The sequence below is a fragment of the Contarinia nasturtii genome, unplaced genomic scaffold (genome assembly GCF_009176525.2).
Source record: "Contarinia nasturtii isolate CC-2019 unplaced genomic scaffold, AAFC_CNas_1.1 Cnas_scaffold_2678, whole genome shotgun sequence".
Lineage (NCBI taxonomy): Eukaryota > Metazoa > Arthropoda > Insecta > Diptera > Cecidomyiidae > Contarinia > Contarinia nasturtii.
The window spans coordinates 1,235,229-1,259,782 of record NW_022199997.1 but is presented as its reverse complement, the minus strand read 5'-3'; the positions used below and the strand labels follow the sequence as shown (position 1 = coordinate 1,259,782).

The 24,554-nt window shown below is 33.8% G+C and overlaps 5 protein-coding genes across 9 annotated transcripts; 2 read left to right on the top strand and 3 right to left on the bottom strand.

Moving 5' to 3' along the window:
- Nucleotides 1-1,787: 1,787 nt before the first annotated feature.
- On the bottom strand, nucleotides 1,788-3,889 carry LOC116348827 (gastrula zinc finger protein XlCGF46.1-like). Of its 2 annotated transcripts, XM_031779979.1 has the most exons (5): nucleotides 3,563-3,889; nucleotides 2,802-3,484; nucleotides 2,299-2,526; nucleotides 2,079-2,186; nucleotides 1,788-2,011 (listed from the first exon to the last, which is right to left on the bottom strand). In XM_031779979.1, exons 1-5 carry the CDS (start codon nucleotides 3,808-3,810, stop codon nucleotides 1,818-1,820), a joined length of 1,461 nt encoding a protein of 486 aa, XP_031635839.1. In that variant the 5' UTR covers nucleotides 3,811-3,889; the 3' UTR covers nucleotides 1,788-1,817. The 2 variants fall into 2 exon arrangements, with proteins under 2 accessions (XP_031635839.1, XP_031635838.1); XM_031779978.1 differs by having other exon boundaries at nucleotides 2,802-3,888.
- Nucleotides 3,890-3,976: 87 nt separating this feature from the next.
- On the bottom strand, nucleotides 3,977-7,378 carry LOC116348825 (zinc finger protein 845-like). Of its 2 annotated transcripts, none has more exons than XM_031779974.1 (10): nucleotides 7,239-7,378; nucleotides 6,960-7,160; nucleotides 6,730-6,882; nucleotides 6,531-6,653; nucleotides 6,062-6,454; nucleotides 5,866-5,982; nucleotides 4,823-5,439; nucleotides 4,498-4,728; nucleotides 4,325-4,435; nucleotides 3,977-4,250 (listed from the first exon to the last, which is right to left on the bottom strand). In XM_031779974.1, exons 1-10 carry the CDS (start codon nucleotides 7,313-7,315, stop codon nucleotides 4,072-4,074), a joined length of 2,202 nt encoding a protein of 733 aa, XP_031635834.1. In that variant the 5' UTR covers nucleotides 7,316-7,378; the 3' UTR covers nucleotides 3,977-4,071. The 2 variants fall into 2 exon arrangements, with proteins under 2 accessions (XP_031635834.1, XP_031635835.1); XM_031779975.1 differs by having other exon boundaries at nucleotides 6,062-6,451.
- A 113-nt stretch (nucleotides 7,379-7,491) lies between these two features.
- On the top strand, nucleotides 7,492-10,828 carry LOC116348826 (zinc finger protein 878-like). Its single transcript, XM_031779976.1, has 11 exons — nucleotides 7,492-7,668; nucleotides 7,735-7,929; nucleotides 7,996-8,118; nucleotides 8,178-8,653; nucleotides 8,730-8,861; nucleotides 8,933-9,436; nucleotides 9,525-9,581; nucleotides 9,671-9,770; nucleotides 9,849-9,931; nucleotides 9,994-10,110; nucleotides 10,542-10,828. Exons 1-11 carry the CDS (start codon nucleotides 7,580-7,582, stop codon nucleotides 10,751-10,753), a joined length of 2,088 nt encoding a protein of 695 aa, XP_031635836.1. The 5' UTR covers nucleotides 7,492-7,579; the 3' UTR covers nucleotides 10,754-10,828.
- A 2,450-nt stretch (nucleotides 10,829-13,278) lies between these two features.
- LOC116348860 lies at nucleotides 13,279-22,976 on the bottom strand. Of its 3 annotated transcripts, XM_031780034.1 has the most exons (8): nucleotides 22,526-22,976; nucleotides 21,276-22,351; nucleotides 19,188-19,562; nucleotides 18,533-19,117; nucleotides 16,589-18,463; nucleotides 15,735-16,516; nucleotides 15,543-15,666; nucleotides 13,279-15,469 (listed from the first exon to the last, which is right to left on the bottom strand). In XM_031780034.1, the coding sequence occupies exons 2-8, from the start codon at nucleotides 21,375-21,377 to the stop codon at nucleotides 15,395-15,397; spliced, it is 3,918 nt and encodes a 1,305-aa protein (XP_031635894.1). In that variant the 5' UTR covers nucleotides 21,378-22,351; nucleotides 22,526-22,976; the 3' UTR covers nucleotides 13,279-15,394. The 3 variants fall into 3 exon arrangements, with proteins under 3 accessions (XP_031635894.1, XP_031635895.1, XP_031635896.1); XM_031780035.1 differs by lacking the exon at nucleotides 21,276-22,351; XM_031780036.1 differs by lacking the exons at nucleotides 21,276-22,351; nucleotides 22,526-22,976 and adding an exon at nucleotides 20,257-20,549.
- A 459-nt stretch (nucleotides 22,977-23,435) lies between these two features.
- On the top strand, nucleotides 23,436-24,531 carry LOC116348719 (proteasome subunit alpha type-2). The gene is made up of 2 exons (XM_031779795.1): nucleotides 23,436-23,661; nucleotides 23,776-24,531. Exons 1-2 carry the CDS (start codon nucleotides 23,621-23,623, stop codon nucleotides 24,437-24,439), a joined length of 705 nt encoding a protein of 234 aa, XP_031635655.1. The 5' UTR covers nucleotides 23,436-23,620; the 3' UTR covers nucleotides 24,440-24,531.
- The last annotated feature ends 23 nt before the right edge of the window (nucleotides 24,532-24,554 follow it).

Sequence of the window (24,554 nt, the reverse complement as noted above, 5' to 3'; positions counted from 1 at the left end):
ATTTTGAAAAACAATAAAACCATTTTCGACAAAAAACAACTGTGTTATATATGTTTTTAAAAAAAATTATGGAGCAACCCTCGTACATACATCAAAATTACTTATATTTGCATTTTCAAACAATGATTGAAATCTCATATGCTTTATTGCCTGAAGCCAAAAAACGAATTTTGCATGAAACGATACGAACAAATCGTATTTTATACGAATTGCCAACTAGATCCAAATTCTGTATGATATTTCGTATAAATTTCAATGCATTTATTTTCTTTGTGTAGTGATTCGATTTTAATTTTTTTGACATTCGGAAATATTTAAAATTATCACATTTGGTCATATATTTTTCGTAAGAAATGTCTTGCTGTTTCATACAAAGTTCGTTCGTTTTCACATGGAATGGATTAAATTGCAAACTTCAGATATTGCGTCATCAGAATAAAGCAATATTACTGTGAATCGTGAAATCACTTTGGAAAACAATGTTACTCGTCATATTATTTAAATTTGTAATTTACGCAAGTCCGCGTTATCAATCCTCTTTATAAGTGCTTTCACAAAACCGTCCAGTAAATCAGTAGCATTCAGTATGTCGAACGCAACGGTTATCTGTGAAACATTTAAATCTTTCGATTCAATGTTGTCCGAAAAGAATATTCAACAAAAATACGAGAGATTTAAAACATTAAAATGTATAGTGAGTGAAAAAATTCACGGTTGTAATTTTTCGGTATATTTTATACCATCGTCTAAAAAAATCGTATACGCATCACGTAACAAAGTTTTGCAAGACAATGCAACTTTCATGGGACATCGTAATTATTTTACAAATGAATTTGAAAAATCGTTAGTTGCACATTTTGCAGAGTTAACAAAGGATTCAAACTGTTTATACATTCGCCTAATTGGAGAGTTGTTTCCAACGCAGAAAAAAATCGACTATGGCAGTCAAAAACGATTTGCTGTGTTTCATATAGAACAACGACTAGAAGAACGTGTGATACATTTTACTTGGAATGAAATTGTTGCAGCTTGTTCTTTATTGAATTTAGAAACGGTACCAATTATCAAAGATGTGCATGGGTTGAGTTTTGGAGATGTTTGGAAAAACTACAACATATATTTTGATTCGAAGTTTTCGACAAAGAAAAATAATCCATGTGAAGGTATGTTTTCGAATCGAGGCAAACGATGTGTTTTATGGGGACGATATTGATGAAAATGTAATAAGAAGAAGTGACGGGGTCTTGAATGCATTCAAAAATGCAAAGAAATTGGGAGTGCCGATATTTATCAAAAAACGAAATCCAAAATTTTTGGAGCGTCAACAGAAGTTATCAGGTGGTTCAAATTCAAGTGTACTGGATAAACTTATGTCACTATGCACACGACAACGCGCTTTTAATGTGGACAGTAAAAACGATTCCAAGGAAGAACAACTATTTGCTGATATGATTTTGGAGGATGTAAAACAAGATTATGTTCGTGAATTTCAAGGCGATTCAAATTACATTGAATTAGCAAGTGAAGATTTTTTTACTTATAAAACAAAAATGTTGAAACGCATACAGCCATTTATTCGAGAAATTTTGAAATCAAAAAATTCAAATGTATAAAAGCGAAGTGAAACTACAAATTCAATTTTTATAGATTTTAAAATGTTAATGTTTGCTGATATCATTTTTTTATCTTTCTTTGAATTTGCAAGTAAATTTTGAATTAAATAAAAACCATAAAAAAGAACATTTATTTTTTGTTTTTCTTTAAAATATATTGTTTATTGATATTTCGGTAATTATTCAAATAAATACATTGCTTATCTATTGAAAATCGTTTTTTTCGATGCTATTTTGTTGATAGTGTTCGGATGTGTGTCGCCGCAATTCTCCCAAAAGTCTATATGATTTATCGCAAAGGTTACATTTATACGTATTTTGTCCGACGTGTGTTCTTAGATGTTTATTCAAGTCAGCATTTTGAGTGTATCGGCGATCACAATACGAACATTTGAATGCTGCGAAAGAAGTAAATTATTTTAAATAGATCTCGGCCGAAAGCCAGATATTCTTGATTAATCTTACGTTTTTCACCGGTATGCGTGTACATGTGCAGCCTTAAGTTGTATAAAGATGTTTTTATTTGCTTGTTGCACACCTCGCACGTAAATACCTTCGTCTTTTTATGCCTCCCTGGAATTAAATTTCATGAAAATGGCTAATTAAATCGACGGCTCGAATATTCGTAGCTTTTATGTTAAAAAGCTATTCATTTGAATAGAGTGTATGTTAATCATTAACCTACGTTTATGTTCCATATAAGAACCCCTTGATCGCATCACAGAGCCGCAAATATCACATACGAAGCGGCCGTCGTCATGAACTTCGATATGCTTTTTTAGGCCATGCTTATCGAAAAATCGCTTTGGACATTTTGGACAGGCAACTGATTTAGTTGACGTGTGACGTTTCACGTGAGCCCGCAGATATGTTGGATTTTTGAAACTTTTACCACACGTCGAACATAAAAATGCTGAAAATCGAATATAAAAGCCAGATAAGTATTCAAAAATGTTGCAATGAATTTCATCATAAGTAGAGACTATTTCTCATAGCAATGTATGTGAGAAGGGGCGCTATGAGTAAAACTGAGGTGCAAAATATTAAAAGTTAAAAAATATCCAGATTCGAAATATTCTTAATAATTATATTTTTTAATAATTTAATATTCCGCATTGCTATGAGAAACAGTATCTAGACATAGGCCAAAAATATATAAGGCCTTTGCGATCAACACTTTAAAATTACATCGTTTATCGGTGTGTGTGAGTTCCATGTGTTCCTTGATTTGAAATCTTGTTCGAAATCGACTCTGGCATAAATCGCATACAAAACGCTTCTCTTCGGTATCATGGGTGGGTTTGTGAATTTCAAGCAGTAATTTTGTATGAAAGGACTTTGCACAATCATAGCATTTATAATTTTTGTGACTTTTATGATTTCTATTGATGTGTTTAATTAAACTGGGAGTAGTGCTGAATGATTTTTGACAATATTGACAATCAATTTTTGCCCCCTGACACAGGTGTTGAAAATATTCGCAGCGAGTACATTTTTTTAAACAAATCCGACATTTCGATGTTATTTCATGGTCTTTAAAATGTTCATTCACTTTGTGTATTGAAGAGAAACTTTGTTTGCATTTGTAACATTCAAAATCGGTGGAGGCCAAATTGTTGATGACCGCTCTTCCAGATTTAGTGTGTACTTTTTTTACTCCTACCGACTTCCGTGTACGCTTTCTTCTTTTTCGAACTGATCTTTCGATATCTGAACTGTCGACAGTCACTGATTGCTCCTCATTCTCATTGCACGACAAAATCACGTTCGGCTCTTCCACAAATATATTTTCAACTTGATCCTCCATTGAAAATGGTAGTTGCTTGGTTTCCTCCTTTTTGATATCAAGCGTTTCATCATTGCCTAACAATCTATCAGAGTAAATTTCATTCTCGCTATCAGCTGTATCAGGTTTTGTTACAAATACCGATGCTATCAAATCTTCAAACCTTTGCTCACTGCTTCGGACCAGATTATAAAATTCAAAAGCTGTATTCAACATTACCACACAATTTTTGCAGATATTTTTGGGCCTTATTTCATTTTCGTTCAATGAGAATTGGGCACATAACTCAATCAGTTCGGCTATAGTCTTCCCATTTTTGTTTACTTCGTACAAACTTCTCAAATCTTTTGATTCTATTGCGCACGTTCGACAATATTCAGAAAATTTCACATTTTCGGCGTTTTTATCCATTTTTATGAGATAATTTATGCTTTTTACTAATAAAAATAGTTCATTGTTTTGTATACTTGGATGGATGAAGCAAATTAATAAATGTATAAATTTCGTTTGACAGATGGTGACAGTTGCAGCTGTCAAAATTGTTGCTGTATAGCAAAAGCAAAATACCTTTGAATGATTCGGTAAAATGGTGATTTTTATTTATGAGTTTAAGAGAACATTTTTTTTTTCAAAGTTAAAATGGATTATCGATGAAAATGTTAACAATGTCCATCAACCGTTCTCATTTTTGGAACATACATGTTTATGACGAACAAACTGTGACTTATAACGGAATCGTTTTGGACAATTTTCACAGGCATATAAGTTATCTCCAACATGCCTGTGGCGTTTGTGTTGCATCAAATCGCCATTGTACTTATATGCTTGTCCACAAAACTCACAAACAAATGCTAAAAATGCGAAAAGATACAGATTTTCAAAATGAACATATAAAATATGTATTAAATTTCATCAGGATATTTACGTTTTTCATTCGAATGTGACAGCAAATGTCTTTTCCAGGCCTTTTTGTGAAACTTTTTTTTGCAAATCGCACAAGTATACTTTCGATCTTCGTCGGTGCGTCTATGAACTCCTGATGATACAAAAAAGCATTAATTGAAACTGAGAATAATTATATTTTGAATCCATACTCACTCATATGACTTGAAAGTCCCCTTTTGGAAGAGAGAACGGCCTTACAGATATTACAAACGACTTTGTAGTTTTGATGATTTCTCGTCTTATGTTCAATTAGTCGTTCCTTTTTATTGGTGCTGAAGTCACAATTGAGACATTTCAAGTTTTTCTCTTCGTGTACTTGCTGGTGTATACTTAAATTACGCGCACATTTAAATTCTTTGCCGCATTGATCGCATAAATATAAACCTAATATAATGATTGATAAAAAAAGCATACATAATTATTATTATCACATGTTTCGGTAATTGTTGAATGTTCAATTGTTCATTGTGTAACCTACCAGGACCATCTTTTTGTGTATGTCGGAATTTATGTTTAGATAATGCTGTACTATTCGAAAATCGACTTGGACACAGATCACACAGAAAATTCTTTTCTATCGTACTATGATGTTTCATGTGTACGTCTCTTAGTAACTCCATTCCAAAGAATTTTAAGCATATATCACATTTGTACAGTAACTTTTCGCCTTTGCAGTCTTTTTCCAAATGTTGTAACAAAGCTTTCGTCGTCTTGACCGGTTGATGACAATAAGCGCATCCACTCAATCCGTTGCATAAATGTTCATTAATTTCTTTCGTCGTAAAATCATTGGTACACACTTGACAATTTTCGTTTCGCTGATGGTCCAATTCGATGTGTAGACGAGTATCATACAATGATTTTAATTTTAATTGACACATATAGCATTCAAATTTTAGTGCTTCCATTTTTTCATGCGCACGTCGTGCATGTAATTTCAAATGTCCTTCATTTTTGAAATATCGACCACATGTGCCGCACTGATGGGGGACCAATTGGTTTTTTGCTTCTCCCGAATGACATTCGATCATATGATTTCGAATTTGATATTTTGTATAGAAAATTCCATCACAGATTTCACAACTGAATTCTTGCCTGGGGTTAATCACAAAGAAAAGAATCGAAATTAATCAATATGTAATGGAACGTAATGAAAGTAATGGAAACATATAATGAAAATCAAATATGTATAATTTAAGGTCACACATTTGCAACAACATTGCTTCAATTTGAGATTTGGTAGAAGTGTTAAGAATCGCGTTCTGTTGTGGAATAACAGAACTACTACTTCTACCAAATCTCAATTTTTGTCAGCAAAGTGTTGGCTAACGCAGCTTCGTTAAATTCATTTGCAAATTGTTTTTAATTTATGTGTGTATATGTGTGATCAAACTCTTACTCTTACTACTTTCTTACATACTAAATAGATTCTGATATTGTGATTTTTTTAAATGGATGTAATGGAAAAATAATCAAAAGAATGGATAGAATTCTTCAAAGTGATTTTCAAAGTAAGTATACCCCGATTCTTGCTCACAGTCCAAATGTTTTTTCTGATGAAATTCCAATAGTAAAGCCATTGAAAATATGCTTGGGCATTTATCGCATTCAAAAAATGTCTTTTCGTGGTGATGAATACTAGAAGAAATAAATGAAAACATACATTAAAGTGCTGTACCGTCGCTCATTACTATGTATCTTGTATCTTAATATTTACATTAGATGATCCAAAATCAAAACGATCGACTTGAATGACTTTCCACAATAATCACAACAAATTTCATTGATGCCTTTTTCGCAGATGTGATCTTCAACGTGTGGATAATATGATTGCTGACAAACTTCACAATATTCCTTAAGGTTCTTCGCGTAAATCAATTCTAATGGTCTGACTTTATTTTTTAATTGTGAAAGACTATGTCTCAGTTTTCTTATTGTTTTTGTTTTTTCTTTACATTCTGCTTTCAATGATTTGATTTTCGTTGCGTACCTCTGCAATTGTACGTCTTGTCCAATACATCGATAGCACTGTTTTGATGAACTGGGCACTTGGCTAGAAACTTGAGATTTCGTCACTTGTACATCAGTGTTCACTATTGTCTGACCACTTCTTGAAAGTACGAAAAAAATATGTAAAAATAAAGTAAAAGAAAAGTCGAATATAAAATGAAGAGAAAAAGAAATACTTTAATGGGTCATATGATTTTTCTTGTCCATCGACAGGCTCTTGTTTGATATAATTGCACGGGGTATCTAACTCGACTCTGGGCGGCTCTTCTTTTTCCTCATCCGACATGGGCTCTGTCTTACTGTAAGTTTAAAAAAATGAATTCGGAAACGTTAGCTAGTGTACCTACATGATAAGTGTTCATTAGAAATACAAACATTGGAAGGTTGTATGAACTCGTCTCAAACATATTTGGAATCACATTTTTCGTTCCATTTAACACAATCACTTTGGTTTTCTTTGAATATGTGTATTGAATTTTTGGTTCAGCATTGACATTGACAACTTGTTTTTCATTCTCCACTGCATGTCTAGATATGAAAGATTAAAGAACAAAAATAGCAATTAACTTTCCATCCAGAGAAAATATCATTATTGGAATACAAACCTCTTTTGGTCGAATGGATTTGTCGTGAATATTGTTGGAATTGCATTTGGCCTTAATCGAAGCTGACTCGTTTCCCTGACTCTGTTGAAAAAACAGTCCATATCAAAGTGAAGCTGACAGATCTTGAATTGATTGCTAATTCCTTGATATTTTCTAATTGATCGTATCCACTTTTCACGAATCTGTACATCTTGTGGCGGCCTAAAAGAAAAAAAAGCGCACAGGCATTGATTTTGATGTTTTCAATTGGGAAATATTTTTCATATTTTTTGATCATACCGAAAGAAACTAACACTGCTTTCAGATGGACAACCACGAAAGTTTTTACAGGTAAGTATACAACAATACCGTGGCATTGTGGTGGTTTTTTCATAAAAATTTATAAAAAATTTGGTAAATAGTTAACCATGTATGACAACAACTATATGAATTTACTAATATCATTTATGACAGTTGGTATTTCTAAGTTCTTGTGATATACATTGCATTGAATGCATCCATTATTGAGTGATTTTGACAGCTAACGTCAAACAGAAAATGTTCGTTTGTTTATCAACCGTATTGAAGTCAAAACTAAAATTTCGTGGAAATTTATTCAAGAGAAAAAAACAATTACAAAAATGTGTGCAAAACAAATAAAGCGATATTGTCGCATTCCATCATGTGAAAACAATCGCGGTAGTACACGAGAAGACCTTCGACTGTTTAAGTTGGTTGATTTTATGCATACTTTTACTATTCTAAAACTAAAATGATTCATTTCATACATTTGCAGAATTCCTTTTGACCCCGAGACCCGTGTGAAATGGGAAGAAGCGTGTCAGAAACTGTTTGGTATGGATTTTAGGTCATCAACACCATATATTTGTAGTGATCACTTTCACCCCGATGATCTTTGCAAGAAAAAAAATGGAATAACATATAAGACTGGACGGGTTCCAACAATTGGTACCCGAGCAACTATCAAACAGTAAATTAGCACTCACAAGATTCATATCTACAAATGAATGAAAAATTATCGTTTTGTATTTAATAGGGAACCCAACAATGATGTTGTTAATATGATCAATTTCGTTGACATTGATGCAATTAAAAATGAACCCGGAACTGTTAACAGTACCAGCATACACTCGCCGAAACAATCGACACAACAAGAGCGGTGAGACTCATTTTTAGTTGAACGATTTTTCTTAATTTACATTCAAAATCACTTTGCAGGCAATATGAAATTTACGTTGAGGTAGAACCAAACGACTGTCCGATGTGTGTTGAGTATAAGGCAAAGAACGAAACACTCAATCGAAAATGCGATGACTTGATGGAAGAAAATAAGATACTAAAAGCGAAATTGAAAGATTTTTTGGAAAAAAGTGAAAAACCACCAACGATAACGAAGATACGAATGCAAAAATGTCAAGTCTGTCTAATTTCATTAACACTAGGTGAATTGGAACAGCATTTATGTATGAGTCAAACGGAAATTGAATGTCAATATTGTTTAGCTACATTCAAATCGACTATTGCATTGGGAAGACACTTACAGGAAGCGAAACATGAAGACATGACCATGTATCGTTGCAACAAATGTAATTTGGTCTTTTTGACAGCATATCTGCTTAAGTGCCATCAAGAGTTTGAGAAAAAACTGCCTCGAGATGATATCACAGATATTGATGTACCGCTCACTAATAAAAGTAATTAGAATCGACCATTATCCTTGGACTTTGCACCTATTAGTGTTTTTTTTTTTCAATTTTGAATCATACACAGTTTACAAGTGTGGTGTCTGCGGTTTATCGTTTGAACAATCGTATGATTTGGGCAAACATTGGAGAACAAACCACAAGGGGAAGAAAACACAAAATATTTACGTAGATATTGATGTGCCGCTCATTAATAAATGTAAGTAGAATCGATAATTTTCTTTGGACATTGCACCAATTAATATTTGTTATCAATATTAAATCATACAGTTTTCAAGTGTGCTTTTTGTGATTTATCGTTTGAACAATCGGATGGTTTGAGCAAACATTTGAAAAAAAATCATAATGAAAAGAAACCCCATTTATACGAATGTTACCTGTGTAAAATCCGGCTAAATTCATACATGAAGTTGAAGCAACATATTAAGTTACATCGTCGAGATAAAAAATGCGGAGTTTGTGAAGAAGATCTCACGTTGCATGAACTCAATAAGCATGCATGTTGTGAGGAAGGAAAAATCGCGTGCGAATATTGTAATAGTTTGTTCGATACAACAGTTAAGATCGTTGAGCATTTAGAGAGCACGCACACTGAGAACCGGACGATTTATCAGTGCCACTTGTGTCCACGATATTTTGCAATGTTACGCCTTAGAGAATTTCACGAAACACACCACAAAGATACGATAAAACCATTTATATGTGAATTATGCTCAAAAGCGTTTACCAAATCCCATCACCTGAAATTACATTTGAAAAGACATAACACTAAAAGTAAGACTATATTCCAAAAGCATTGATACAAATCCAAATGTTTAAGATAAAATTCATATAATTTATACTTATCATGTTCTCATTACAGTTACATCTCTCTGTAGTGAATGTGGCAAAGGGTTCGCCACAGCAAAAGATCTGAACGGTATGGAATTCTAGTTGTCAACGAATCATGCGACGAATCAAGATTTGACCCATATTTTTGTTTGTTTTATACTACATTTTTCTTTTTAGTACATATTTCTGTTACACATGAGAAGGAGTCTTGTAAAACTTACACCTGCAAAGACTGCGGAAAAGTGTTTATCAATTACCAACTATACAGTGATCACAAGTATGTCTCTCAATTTTCGCAATTTTCAATTTCCGGATTTTGTTTAATTTAAATAAAATTAAATTTGATTTACCGCAGGGAGCTTCATTTAAATTTGACATACAAATGCAATCAATGTACTTCGACCTTCTTTTCCAAACGTAATTTAGTGAGCCATATAAGTATGACCGTTGATTTTTTTAATGGAATTCATGAATAAATCTGGAGAACTCATTTTTTTCAGAACGATTACACTCTGGCTTCATTCCGAAAAAACGTTTTGTTTGTTCATATTGCCAAATGAAATTTGAAAAAGCCAACCGTTTAACTATACACCTTAGAAAACACACAGGAGAAAAACGTAATATACACACTGACCGCGCATCATTATATTGATCAAAGGAAATTTAATTTGGGAACAAATAATACAACTGGACAGATATAAATCACGAAAATGTCATAAACAGCGGCTAAATGTAACAATTCAATTTTGTGGCAACATCAATTTGTATTTTCAACGTAGATTCGGACTTCTATTTTAGTATTTTTGATGTCCTAATTCAGAGTTTCACGTTACAAATTATTATTGTCACAAGATTGAAATAGCCGCTAATTATAAAATATCTGAGATGTATGATCCATTTGTACAGTCCATTTTATGCTTTGACATTTTTCAATGGCAAAATACCATTTTCAAATGAAATTCTATTGATCAATATAATGATGTACAATTTATAAAAGATTTTTGGTACAACATTTGACTTATTCGTTGTGTTATTTTTTTTTTTGCAGCATATGTATGCGAACATTGTCCGAACAAGAAATATGCATATAAACAAGACTTTGTTAAACACGTAAATACCCATCTTAAAAATGGATTTTATAAGTGTGAAGAGTGTGACCAGGGATTTCAGCGTCTCATTGAATTACGGCGACATTCATACACTCATTATAAGGAAAAAATGGCTGACACCGGTGAAAGTTCATCGACGAATATCAATTAATATTTACTGACCATGAAATGTAACCAACTGATAAATTACTACCCGTAAATAAAACAGTAGTTTATTTTGATTATATTTTACTATCTTTATAGCATGTATTTTGAGTGATTTCAGACATTTGTACGGCTACATCATTTTCTTATGCTTTTCTTACAGTTATTAATCAAAATGGTTAGTATTGAATATGCATGATAATTGTATAGAACGAAGAATATTTGAATGATTTTTCATCCACTTGAATTCTATCCTGATTCTGACAAGGTGACATTCTTTCCTTTGATTGGCGAATCAAATTGTATGAGAATCGTTAAATAAGAGGCAGACGTTCCAAGAATCTTTGAATAAAATATTTTCGTTGGTTATTAAAATAGTAAAAGTCTGATTAAAATATACCGAGTACAATATAGTCCAATCAATCACAAAAAGGCCACATGACACCACGGGGCGTTGATGCTGTAGTTGCTGTGAAAATTGAAATGCCTACAATGTAAAAGTGAAAATGTCAGTATGAATGATAAATCAAAGTAAGCACACGTTTCGTCTTACATATTTTTCCCAATGCATGTGATTACATTTATTCAAGATTTTATGGATAATTCGTGCAGTTTCTTTACCCTGACAATATATACATGTTGAAATTGATAATTCTTGGTTGATACAATCAAATAAAGTTACCTCTGCCATGAGGGTGCTGGCGCAATGAATTGTATATGTACAGTAGATAGCGTAATACGTGAAATCAACGAAATTAATGCCAGCCAATTGATTTGTTAGATCATTTTCAATGGTTAATTTCCGATAAATCGAATAACAAGCCAAAATACAAAACGACAAACACATTCCCATGTTGATCATAATCTGTTGATTAAAAATACATTTTGGATACGTTGGAATACACAAACAAAAATTGATTTACTTGAATTGTATAGCAAAAGTTGACTTTATCCATAACACGACTCAATAAATGGTGAAGTTTACACATGGTTTTTATGAAAACAGTTTGATCTAATTTCTTTACTTCGATAATTTGCACAATGCTCACAAAGTTTAGAAGTCGTTTCCTCATAAGATCGTTTAACATTTTGTACCGAGACCGTAGGCACATTAAAAGTAACATATACTCTTTGAATATGGCTGCCGATTGGCCGAAGACCAACGTATTTGTACAAATGTGGATGAAAATTCCGAATAGGGTTTCGTGCTCAAATAACCACGAATAGAAAAAATACACAAAAACAGCGCCGACCCAATTAACGCCTGCAGTTATCCGCAGAAAATTTACCACAAATTTTCTGTGTTTTTCATAGTTCACGTGTGCTGCAAATCTGCTCATCTTTTTGTAAAAAGAAACAAATTTTATACAGCTCAAAGAAACGACAACTTTAAAGTGTTCAACTACCTCTTTGTCGAATGCATTTATCATTTTCATCATATCGATTAAACGGTGACGATTCAACATATTTGATACAGTTGAAATTGAGCATAAAATCAAGTTGATGGTCATAAGTACTCGTCGACCACGGACAAATATCATAGTTTGAGTATTGTTATATTCGACGGGCACCAAAACTATAGCATTTAAAACGGCAAGTAATAAAAATAACGAAAGTGATACTATAAACCATATAATGTGTGTAAAATAAACTTCACTCCTTTCCATTTCCCCCCTTGGTGTATACTTTATGGAAAATTTCATAAGACCAAACTTTTTTGATGACTCATAGACAGGCTTCACACAATCAAAGAAATTTTTTGGTGATGTTTTCTTGTTTACTTCGGCTGGATTTTGAAATGATGATATTTTATTTGATAAAGCACCGCTTGATGAACATTTAAAATTTAACTTCTCCATGACTCAAAATGTAAAACAAAGTGTTTACACAACTTGTACTCGATTAATATTCGAATCCTTATAATAGACAAAGCTAAAGGAATTACTATAAACTTGTTTATATTTCACGATTGACTTTAATACTCAAATAGTATTCATTCATGTTTTGAAAACATAGTGTTTGTCTCAGTCAGATGAATACAGCAGATATGATATAAAAACAAAAAATGAAATTAAATGCTCGAAAAACAAATTATTTATTTAGATGCATTAGCTAATTATAGCCATACAATTCAATATCCAATCGATAAATGAATGGAAATAAAAGATACGCTGCTGCCAAAAGTATTGGGTATACAAGGTTAACAAGGTAAAAAGAGAATCACGCTGGTCACAATATATATGAAAATTTCATAATAAAATCTTTTGTGAGCGCTTCTCCTCTGAGAAATAGTCTTTAAAATTTAGTATAAATACGTCAAGTAGGTACAACTATTTTATTCCCGAATTACTTCGTGTGTGAGTGCGATCAAACCATTTTCGATCAACCCGTCTAAATGGTTTGTATTTAAAAAAAAATCTCAAGGCAGTCTCTCCCCCTGCTCAGAAATTGTTCAATCTACAAAAATATCTAAAAGAAATATTATCATTGAAATAAAAAACACACACAATAGTTTTATTGAAGAAATTTTAAAATTGATTTATTGTTTTCAAATAAATGTGTACGTTGTGGGTTCAATTCGCTACGAATGAACGACGCTTGAAATAAATAAAATGTTTTTATTTGACTTGAAATATGAATGTGTTTTCATTTTAATAAATTTTTAGAGATCGTCTTTAACCAATAACAAGTATTTTGTATAAGTAATATAAGTGTTTTCGTTTTATTTTTTTAAATTTTCTTCTCTTATTATATCGATAACTTGAAGTAATTCATTGTTTGCATTTCTGTGGAATCGATTTATTTTAAATCTAAGACCAACACAAAGATTTGCTCAGACAAAGAAAAGATGTTGAGCAAATTTACAATATCTTAAATCCAATTAGATTTGGCTTCGATTAATTTCACGTTCTAACAACCATCAAACTTGTAAATTATTTCTCAAGCAATTGTTTTCATGACATTCATTGTTTCTTTTTGTTAGATTCCATGTTTTATTATTTTATTGCGATCGATTTTATGTGTATGTATAGGTAGATAGTGTTGATTTCACATTGTGATACGGTGCAATTCGAAAATGAAATGGGAATTTACAAATATGCATATATGGCTACAAAACATGAGCGAGACAGAAAAACACATATTTTAAAAAAATCATCGTGGTCTGGTGGGTGATATTAATATTGTAAATCGGTCGGCTTGATTATGTAAGGTATTCACTATAAAAAAAAGTTGTATCTAAAAAAACGGAGGAACGATACAAATTAAATCTATTTGTTTTTTTATTATTTTCGTTTTTGGATGGAATCCCATGAATGTTATTATATTGATCAACGATGATGTCAATAGATAGTTGTTTGGTGCGCATAGCACCATTGAAAAAACAATTGATTAGAAAAAAATGGTGACCATCAGCCTAAATTATTACTTGATTATTATCTTGATTTTGGTTTTGGTGCAATGAAAACTTTTTTTTTTGTTATTGATTGACAGCGTTATTTTAATGTATGTTATTTACCATTACGATAGGCCAAATAGGGTCAGCTAATGAGCTATTATAATATATAATTTCGATTTTGACGGGAGAAAATTCATAAATAACATCTCCTGCGCGTCAATGGTTTATCGCAAAACGATTTTCTATGTGATTCAAAAAAAAAATCGTAGGAAAAATGTTCCCCGCCCTCGGAATAATGTTTAAATGTATACGATTTTGTTGTTGTTGTTTTGAGTTGATCATAAGTTTTTCAATGTTAGCATATGTATGTATCAGTGATGATTAAATATTTATCGAATGGGAACAAGGGAAAAAATTTGGAACAGCGATCATATGATGTACTCTTTCGTGCTACGTATATATTTTTTCTTAAGTATATTGCTTGCCAGAATGGTTTCTCATTTAATTTATATCTTCTAACCATTCCATTGATCTAAACTGCTCACACTTCAAATATATTTATACTTTCTTAATAGAATAATAGTTTTTTTTTTTGTTTGATAAATTCGAAAGCTTAATATAGCAATCAAAAAGGCAAAACAAACAAGGGTACGTTTTTAAAATTTGGTTTGGGGTTTGAATAAAGCAATATTTTGAGTTCGATTTAAAATCGAAATGTCAAACATTCAAACATTATTATATAATAGTCTATACTCAATCAGTGCATACGAATAGAAATAGGAGAATAAAACAAAAAATATCACCAATAGAGGTTTTTTTTACTTGAACAAAAATCTCAATCAGAACTATAAGTAAAATAAAAAAAAAATCACTAAATGATTGCACATTTCTCTCCTTGAGAATATAATCATAATACTTGGTTTCATTAACTAATTTCAATTATCTATTGCATTATTTTTTTTGGTATCGAATATAATAATATTTAATTCAGCTAAATATTGAATGCCTATAATAATAATAATAGCGACATTTTCCATTTTATGTCAATAATAGAGCAACATACGCAATTCACAATATATCAGTCGCTCGATTCAAACATTTTCAAAATGAAAATAATCAAAAAAAAAATCGCGTGAGCATTTGAGAATTCAAGTTTGCAGTTGCGTAGATGCATCAAAAATGTGGGAGTGATGTAGAATTGACTATATAAATTATAACACTGACAAAATACATTGAGTAAATCGTAAATCCTTAACGTTGAAGTCTTTGAGGCAATTGAACGGTCGTCGTTTTATTTGAGCGTGCATAGACTGGCGACTGTGAACCCTGAAATCGTTCAAACAAAAGCAAAAAAAAAATGAATAAATGGATCAAGTCGATAATTCAGTTGGGTACATACGCCTGAGTCAAAGCTAGTTTTCTTCGTTTTATCATTATCCGGTGCATCGAAACTGAATGGTTGTTGATTCCATTGTTCGACCGATGGACGCGTCATTTGTTCACTTGGTTCGCCTGCCACATTTCTATTATAATTCGGTAGTAATTTTTAATTATTTGTGTTAAATCCAATATTTTCTATATTATCAAGTACCTATTTAAATTTTCTTCGGGATCCGATTCAAGTAATGGAACACAGTCATCTGGTGATTGATCTTCAGTCAATGATTCTTTTCGTTCGCTATCCGATTTATTACTACCACCACCATCTCGTTCATTTCCATGACATTCGCATTGGCATTCGTCTGGATTTACATAATTATATTGAACGTGATGTGATGTTTCACCTCCGTGCTCTTTATGCGGTAACGTTGTTATGCGTTTAGCTGGCTTTCGTTTTTCCGGAATGTTCTCAAAATCAATCCATTCTGTTGTGCTCTTTGGAGTTTTACGTACTGTTGTCGAATCATTTGGAGCAATATCCTTATTTGCATTAGAATTTGATGGGCTACTGACTGTGGCCGTACCACCGATACCTTGTTCTGCAAACTCAAACCAACTCTTTCCACTTGAATTCGATACTCTACGTGGTGATTTTGATCTTGATGCAATCGAACTTTCTTTACAATCTTTTCGCGGTAAACTGATTCGAAGCTTTTCGCCACGTGTGTACTCCAAGTCATCAGTTAAAGCTGCTGCACCACAGTATTCTTGTAAACACGATATATTCAGTGGTGTTGTTGAGCGTGGCCGTTCCACGGGGCATGTTCTTACATCCATTAAAGCACGTTCCCGAATCGGCATGATAGACACACCGATTGTGACTTCACTCGGTAGTGTTGTGGCCACAAACGGTAAATCATCATCATACGATTCCTGACTTACCAAACCCGTACTTTCCTCTTCAACAGCGCCAACTTGTCGTGGACATCGATGCTAAGACAAAAGTCAAAAGGAGAAGAATTAGTGAGCATATTTATTTGAAAGAAAAATTAACTTCAAGCATACTTTTAAATCAATTTCAGAGTCTTGTTCACTGCCAGATGATCCGCCGGCAGTGCGACGATCTTCAGTTGAATCTCTACTTCTTGGCGATGACATTTTACTAGCTCGTTCCGGTTTAATTGGTTTTACACTTTGTCGAGGCTGTTCGGTAAAACTATCGCTCGATTTTTGTTGCTTTAATTGCTCTTTTGCTATCGAATTTTTTCGCTCTGATTCAATTCTTCTTTGATTTTCCATAATCTCTTCGATATTTTCGATATACATTGAATGACGATTCACATTAATCATTTCTTGTTTAACAGCATGCACTTCAGTATCTGTGTCCCGATCCTTGTTATCTTCTTTTGATCTCATTCTCACAACCGGCTCAATTTGTTCGGGTATTGATTCGGGCTTTTGATCGTCACGCAAAATGCTGTCACTTTTTTCAGCAGATGGACTTTCTAAATTCGGCACTTGTTCGGATAATTGGCTCGAAAGACTTTCCGTTTTCGACAAGCTCAATTGTGTCGCAAATATTTGCTCTTCACTGCCTGATCCAATTTTTGTACTAAATAGAATTCGCTTGCGCTCTTTTGACATTGCACGAATGCCACCGTTTACATTTTCAACGGATACGATTGTCGTTTCATCTTGTGATATTTGTTTAGCTGGCGTTTCCGATATTTTTTCAACAGCTGTTGTAATTGGTGGTGTTTGAGCGGCGACAACGGTTGAAATCACAGACGATTTATTTGCTTGAATCTCACCGCCACTAACCAATGAAGCTGCCTTCGACGAAATAACCGTATCTTGACTCTCTTGAGAGCTATTTCGTTGAACGGCTGTACTCCACAATTGGCTATTATTATCGAAATCATCGGCTTCATTGCGTTCATCAGACGGAGATCGCAAGGGAATGCGTATGCTGCCATCGGGTAATTCGATTCGATAATTTTTCTTAGTTTTTGGTTGTGCAGTCGCTGTTGGTGTAGTCGATGTGCTTACAACTGATTTTGTAATTGATTGTTTCGGTTGTTTTCTTTCGCTTATCGGTGTTTTTGGCTTAATTGGTGCTACTTCAATCACATCAGCGCCACTAGACGTTGCATGAATACTTACTGGAATCGATTGCGATGTGGATGCGATCGATGATGCAAATGTTACGTTTTCTTTTTCGTCAGGTGGCGTACGCAATGGTATGTGAATGCCTTCATGTGGATCTCTGGGTTGTTCGTAGTATCGTAGTCTGGGTGTCGTACTGCCCGGTCGTTGCTGAAACTCTTCTTGTTTATGCGTTTGTTTTCGACTCTGATGCTCTTGTTTTCCTGACATTATTTCGTTCATCTCGGGATCGATGGGTGACGATGACTTTGATGAATTCTTTCGGGGTTTAAATATGGCCAAAACGGATCGTTGTTTACTTGGTGTGCTATTTGCTGATAAACCGCCACTGCTTTTATCACTTTCTCGACTTTTGCTTCGCGAACGATCACGTGGACTATCTAACAGGATTGAAATAGCACTCTTTTTTCGTTGACCACTTGGTGAATCTGGACTGGCCGCTTCTTTTGCCTTGAACAATGAACAGAATGAACTTTTACGCGAAATACTAATGGCCGCTGTGGCGGGCGATGGTGATCGGCTACCAGCATTTTTCAACACATTTCGTGAGGGTTTTGGTGATGCAGTCGGAGTTAGATGTTGATCAGTTTGCTTTGCAGTAGCACCATCATTTTGAACCAATTGCGTAAAATGTGGAGCGGTTTTTTTAGTTGTAGATTTTTTCAAACTTAATGAATCCGGTTTTGACACTTCGGTCTCTTCGACCACACGTTCATTTGACGATATTCCTTGGTCATCATACAGGTCGTCCGGTTTCAGTTTTATTCGAATGTACTATTTTGTAAGAAAGAAATCATTTATATTCCATATTCTATGTAAAAACATGCAAATTGTACAAATTACCTGAGTTCCACTTGGCGTAACACCAACAATGGTGCAATTGTTTTTCTTGAGTACACCACCTTTTTTGGGTTGGTTATTGGCACGTGCTGCGCCCACTTTACTCTTATCGGTAACAATTTGTGTACGCTTAACGATTTTCTCGGGAACATCTTTAAAACTACCATTGGATTCTTTTTTCGGTTCAGTTTTTATTTTTTTCGGTGTTGATAAATCGATGTTAATACCTTCGGCTAATACAGCCTTGGTAACATCATGTTTACGTGCCAAAATAATTTGCTCCAATTCATCGGTAGTAAGAGTATCATTGGCTGTTGCAATAGCAATGCCAGAATTAAGAGGTTTTGGTCCACAAAACGATGTCTCTAGCATTGTTTTATGCGGTGAAGGGGAACGTGATATACCAGATACAGCCGACAATCGACTTACAGCCGATCCTTGACTGCCAACACTTGAAATACGGCTCGTTCTACCCGATATACATAACAAAGCTGCCACTTCAGAGCTTACCGAGTCTTTACGTGCATTTTGCTGTAAACACGCTTGCTGTTTTTCATCGAATTTAAATGATGTTGGCGATGAACGTTTCTATAAATAGTTAGTTCATAAATTATTAATTCATTTTTAACCATTTTTGGAAATAAACTATTACACTTACTTGTGGCTGACATTCACTTTCTCGTTCAACCTTTTCCTTATTATTTTTGCTATCACCTTCAATCAAATATAGTTCCTCTGTGGATCTTCTCAAGTCATTTGTTCCATCTTCTGCGAATCCCAAATCAATTTCATTTCCTTCTTCTAATACTCCTTCACCAACTTGATCGAAAACATTTTCCGGGCTACTGTCGCGGCTGTCTTCGTGTTGCGATGAACTTGATGCACGACTTATATCAATACGAGGCGTTTGTGAAACTCGTAACACATTTCGTGATTGTGCTGATTCCGTCATAGCTGATGCAGTTTCATTCGTCGTTTTTTTATTTGGACAACTTTTTTCTATCGATTGTGAATCCGTTTTATTCAAATCCATCTATGGCATTGATATGAAATGAAGGAAAAAAAACACAGCTACCTTTACATTCATATTATCTATGTTATGCTATTCAATACATTGAAACACTTTGTTATAAAATGAGAGCAAAAAAAAAAAAGAAAAAAATTGTTAATGAATTGCAATCTACGCTTATTGCATTGCGGCGAAAGAGCAATTGTTAAGGTGACACTAAAACGGAACATGGTGAAATATAAATGACATTTGGTATGACAAACAATGCACAACAAATAAGTGGGTCGTTTTCATGTACAGTATTCGAGCATAATATAGTGTGTTGTTCAAACGAACTGTTCGTGTGAGCAATTTTATTGAGGAGTTATGTTGGTAATAAATTGCACGGTAACCAAAAACCCGATGAAAAAAAAGAGAATTGAACAAAAATAGCACCACTCGACCAGTTGACATCATAATGTCGTTGAAATTTTTACATTCCGTATGGCATACAGCAAAACCTCATTTCATTTGCAGCAGACGCAACCACAGTTTAATTGAGCCTATTTGTAAGGATTTTTCTTAGTGGTGAGACTTCAACATTCTTAGAACTGTGTCATTATTTAATTAGGTCTCAAATCCATGGAGAGCCATTTCATACATGACTAACTATTGTCCATCGTTTCATTTGTATGGTTCGGACTCCCATCACACACTTCAATAAAAAAAAAATACACACCTTTTTTTACGCATTACAACAACAATGACACACTACACTTTAGTTTGTTGGCACGCGAGTCCTCGATTTGTCAATTACATATGAAAATGGTTTATTTCCTGTGTACGTTCTTGTCTCGAATTTGTAAATCAAAATCTGCTTCAAATTCAATTACCACAGCTTATTTGATTCGATGGTTTTTTTTTGTTTCACTTCATTTGGCATTAAGAGAGAAACAAGTAAATCATACAAAAATTGAAAATACACACACGGAACTGAAGTAAAATTTGCTAACAAACACAAAGAGAGAAACGTTCACGCATCGAATGCTTTTCTACGACGATTTGGATGTGGAAAAAAAATGTCGAGACCTGTGAATTTGCGCGCTATGACTTTGCTTTTCAACTATGTACAAACTGCTAGGGAATTAGCATTACTCCACTCCAGAATCGAGTTTTCCATTTTCCCCGTCTGCCAGTGATAATTTCCAAACATACACTTTTTTTACATTGTTGCACACGAGAAACCGCATAGTCTCTGCTCCAAAACAGCATGTGCACCCCATGCTTATTCACCATGTTTACTGGAAACTTTTTTTTGTATCATTGGAAAATGGAAAATATATAAGATATATACAAGCGCGACAGTTACAAAACCGAAGCAGCCGAATCAATAACCTGTGACATAAGATAAAGCATAGTGCTCTGCGTTGAGAAACCAACAATCCGTGCAATGGCATTAGCTCAAATGTATATAAAGCATTACTGTGTATTACTACACATAGTAAACGAAGTTGTGTGTACAATACAATTCGTAAAATGATAATTTTTGTCGATTTGTGCACATGTTTCATCCAATATTAACAGAAAAAACCGATTCCATACCGCAAAAATCATTTTCAAGTGGATGTGATTTTATTCTATTTTTTGTTATTTGCTATGCAGCGAAGAAGCTTTTGCCAGTTTATTTACATGTGTGGGGGAGAGAGGTGTGTGCGTTTGTTTTTCTTATCTGTCCATTTCATTTTCAAGGACATTTACCTTAAATTTAAGCTCATCGGACGATGTATCCTCGAAAGATGCAATAGGTGCTGGCCCAAGTTGCTTTTGTTTCCGCGGTGAACTCGATTTAGATTTGTCCATTATGTTGTTTGTGTGTGAGTGTCGGTCGCGTTTAAAGTTATGGCATTAATGTGATGCTATGCGAGTTTCTATTTTATATATATGCGTATTGGCCTCGTGTCAAGGTTCATGCCAGACCCAAAACCTTTCACGCTAATTTGCACACTTTCTGGCTATATTGGATACGACTTTTATCGTTATTAATTATAATACCACTCAAATCTTTTCAGATTGCATATTTATCATACGTAACACACCCCGTGGTAATTATATTCCAGCATATTCGTTTGCTACTTTTTCTTGGTTTTGCTGAAATGTTCTACTATATTTTTTATGCTAATCGCAAGTAATTTTACCATAAAGAACGGAAATTCTATTTTCTACATCAATAGTTCAGTGGTGCACTGCATTCGTTATATCGACAGTAAATGATTTAATGTTGGCAAATGTCCTTCTTTTGTTTTTCGATTGTGATTATTGACTATTGCAATGTCGGTGTTTTCCCTCCTGCTGAATTCGGTTCAACGAATCTCAAAATAGATATATTTCCCGTTTCAATTGTATTAAAAATCAATCCATTCAAATGAAAAAAAAAAAATAAGAAAGGCGCCAGCGATTCAAGCTCAGTTAAAAAAAATCCCAATGGTGCACATGTAGGCTTTGCGTTGAAATCAATTGAAATAGATTTTGCATTGATTGGATTTCGACAATTCGTTTAGTCAACAAAGTTGGTCGTCATCGCAAGTTTCCATTTAATTTTCCTGTTTTGATCAATAAATTGTTGGCAGAGTGCACAGCATGAACAAGCAATAGTTACGTAAATTAGTTTTACTGTTTCGTTTTGCAATCACAACGTCTACGAAGGCTTGTTTTGCCTATTAATTAACTGCATGCTTTCCATCAATTTCCATCGACACACAATGCATTACATTCAGCAGGAAAGAAAAATCACTCCCATTTCATTAACTTTACTATCGATTTCCAACTTATCGAGACTTTTATGGTAACAAACAACATCAACACCAACGAAAACGACAAGATGAGAGAACAAAAAAGAGATAGAGAAAAAAAAATGGCAAAACTAATTATAAAGAATCCAATGAATGAACGATAAATGCAATACAGACTATGAATGTGATAATACGATAGCGCCAACACTGGAAACTTACACAAAATGTACAACTGAATAAAAGCATTCACTGAAACTGAACGCGATTTGTTTCAGTTTTCTTCGTCGTATATTTTCTTCGATTTTTTTCCCTGAATATATGTATCGATAAACATTTATGGGTCACCGAACCTTTTCGACGCAAAACACTGTAGCGGATTCACTTCATTTTTTATTATTCACTACATTCGTGATTGACTGGTTAAATGAATGAGAGACAGAGAACGAACATGAGAGTTAATTCGTCAACGATTGGAAAACACATCCACTTTTACGACGGTCAAATAAAACCCTTTTTACACATTATTTTGTTGTTGTGGTTTTTGTTCCGTTTATTATTAATTCATTCGACGAGTCATGGGTGGATTTCTTTTTTAAAATCCGTTTTGAAAGGACACCACATACGACAAAATAACAAAAAATACTATTTCATTTAAATTAAGAACATATCGTATTTCTATCTTATGCATATCGAGCTTATATGTGCCTCGTTGCCCACTATGTATGAAACTGTTTTGTATTATTCCTAATCATAACTCCGTCAACCAGAATTGAAATCAAACCGAATATTACATACAAATAAATTTAAGGAGAATATTGTAATGGATTGAGCATGATCCGTAAATTAAAATACATTCCAAAAGAATTTACCAACAGCATTTGAAATATGATTCTCTAACTAGATTGATGAAATTGAACGGAATTTAAAATCCAAAAAATTTCAATATTTCGTTTAATTTTTTCTTTATTAATTTTCATTTATTTTCACAAATTTCCATGAAAAGTGAAACAAAAATCCAAATATTATGCAAAACAAGTGGTCCCTATTGGCAAAAAGCCGTCGTTTTCGCGTTCAACATACATCCAACTTCACTTCGGTTGTCGGTTTCGATGATGACATTTATATTTATTCACAGGCATTTATACCGAGTCATTCTTGTCACACAACAATTACACTTTTGCACAGCAAAACCCGCTTGGTGAAAATAGTTTTCGTTACAATCGGTGTAAACACAAATTGAACGTGTTTACTTTAGGGAGAAAACATCAAATAAAATTTGATTAGAGTTTTTTCCGTCAAGATAATTCTGAAAGAATGGCATCCGAACGTTATAGCTTTTCGTTGACTACATTCAGGTAAACAATATATTTTAACCTAACTTCTGACCTGAATATGACTTGCTTTATTTCAATAAATTTCTGGTCTCCAAATTTTTAAATGTGTTTCATGTTTCAAAAAAACAATTGCAGTCCATCGGGAAAATTGGTGCAAATCGAGTATGCATTGGCTGCAGTCTCAGCTGGTGCACCGGCCGTTGGTATTTTAGCATCGAATGGGCTCGTTATCGCCACCGAACATAAACACAAATCAATTTTATACGATGAAAGTAGCGTGCACAAGGTGGAAGTCATCACTGATCATATCGGAATGGTTTATTCTGGCATGGGACCCGACTATCGTTTATTGGTGAAAGAAGCTCGCCGTTTGGCACAAAATTACTATCTCACTTATCGTGAACCGATTCCAGTATCGCAACTTGTACAACGTGTTGCAACATTGATGCAAGAATACACTCAATCTGGTGGTGTACGTCCATTCGGTGTGTCATTGTTGATTGCCGGCTGGGATATTGATCGTCCATATTTGTTCCAATGCGATCCATCGGGTGCATATTTTGCATGGAAAGCAACGGCAATGGGGAAAAATGCGATAAACGGCAAAACATTCTTGGAGAAACGTTATAACAAAGATTTGGAATTGGATGATGCCATTCACACGGCCATTCTAACATTGAAGGAAGGATTCGAGGGTCAAATCACGGCCGATAACATCGAAGTCGGCATTTGTGATCAGAGCGGGTTTAAACGACTAGATGCTAATACTGTTAAGGATTATTTGGCCAACATCCCATAAATATTTTCTCTTTTCTTTTTGCATACAATACCGTATTTTTTTCTATGTCAGTTCATTCATTTGAGCGGAAAATGGCATAATACAAAAAAAAAATTAAATAAAAATCCAATTCAAT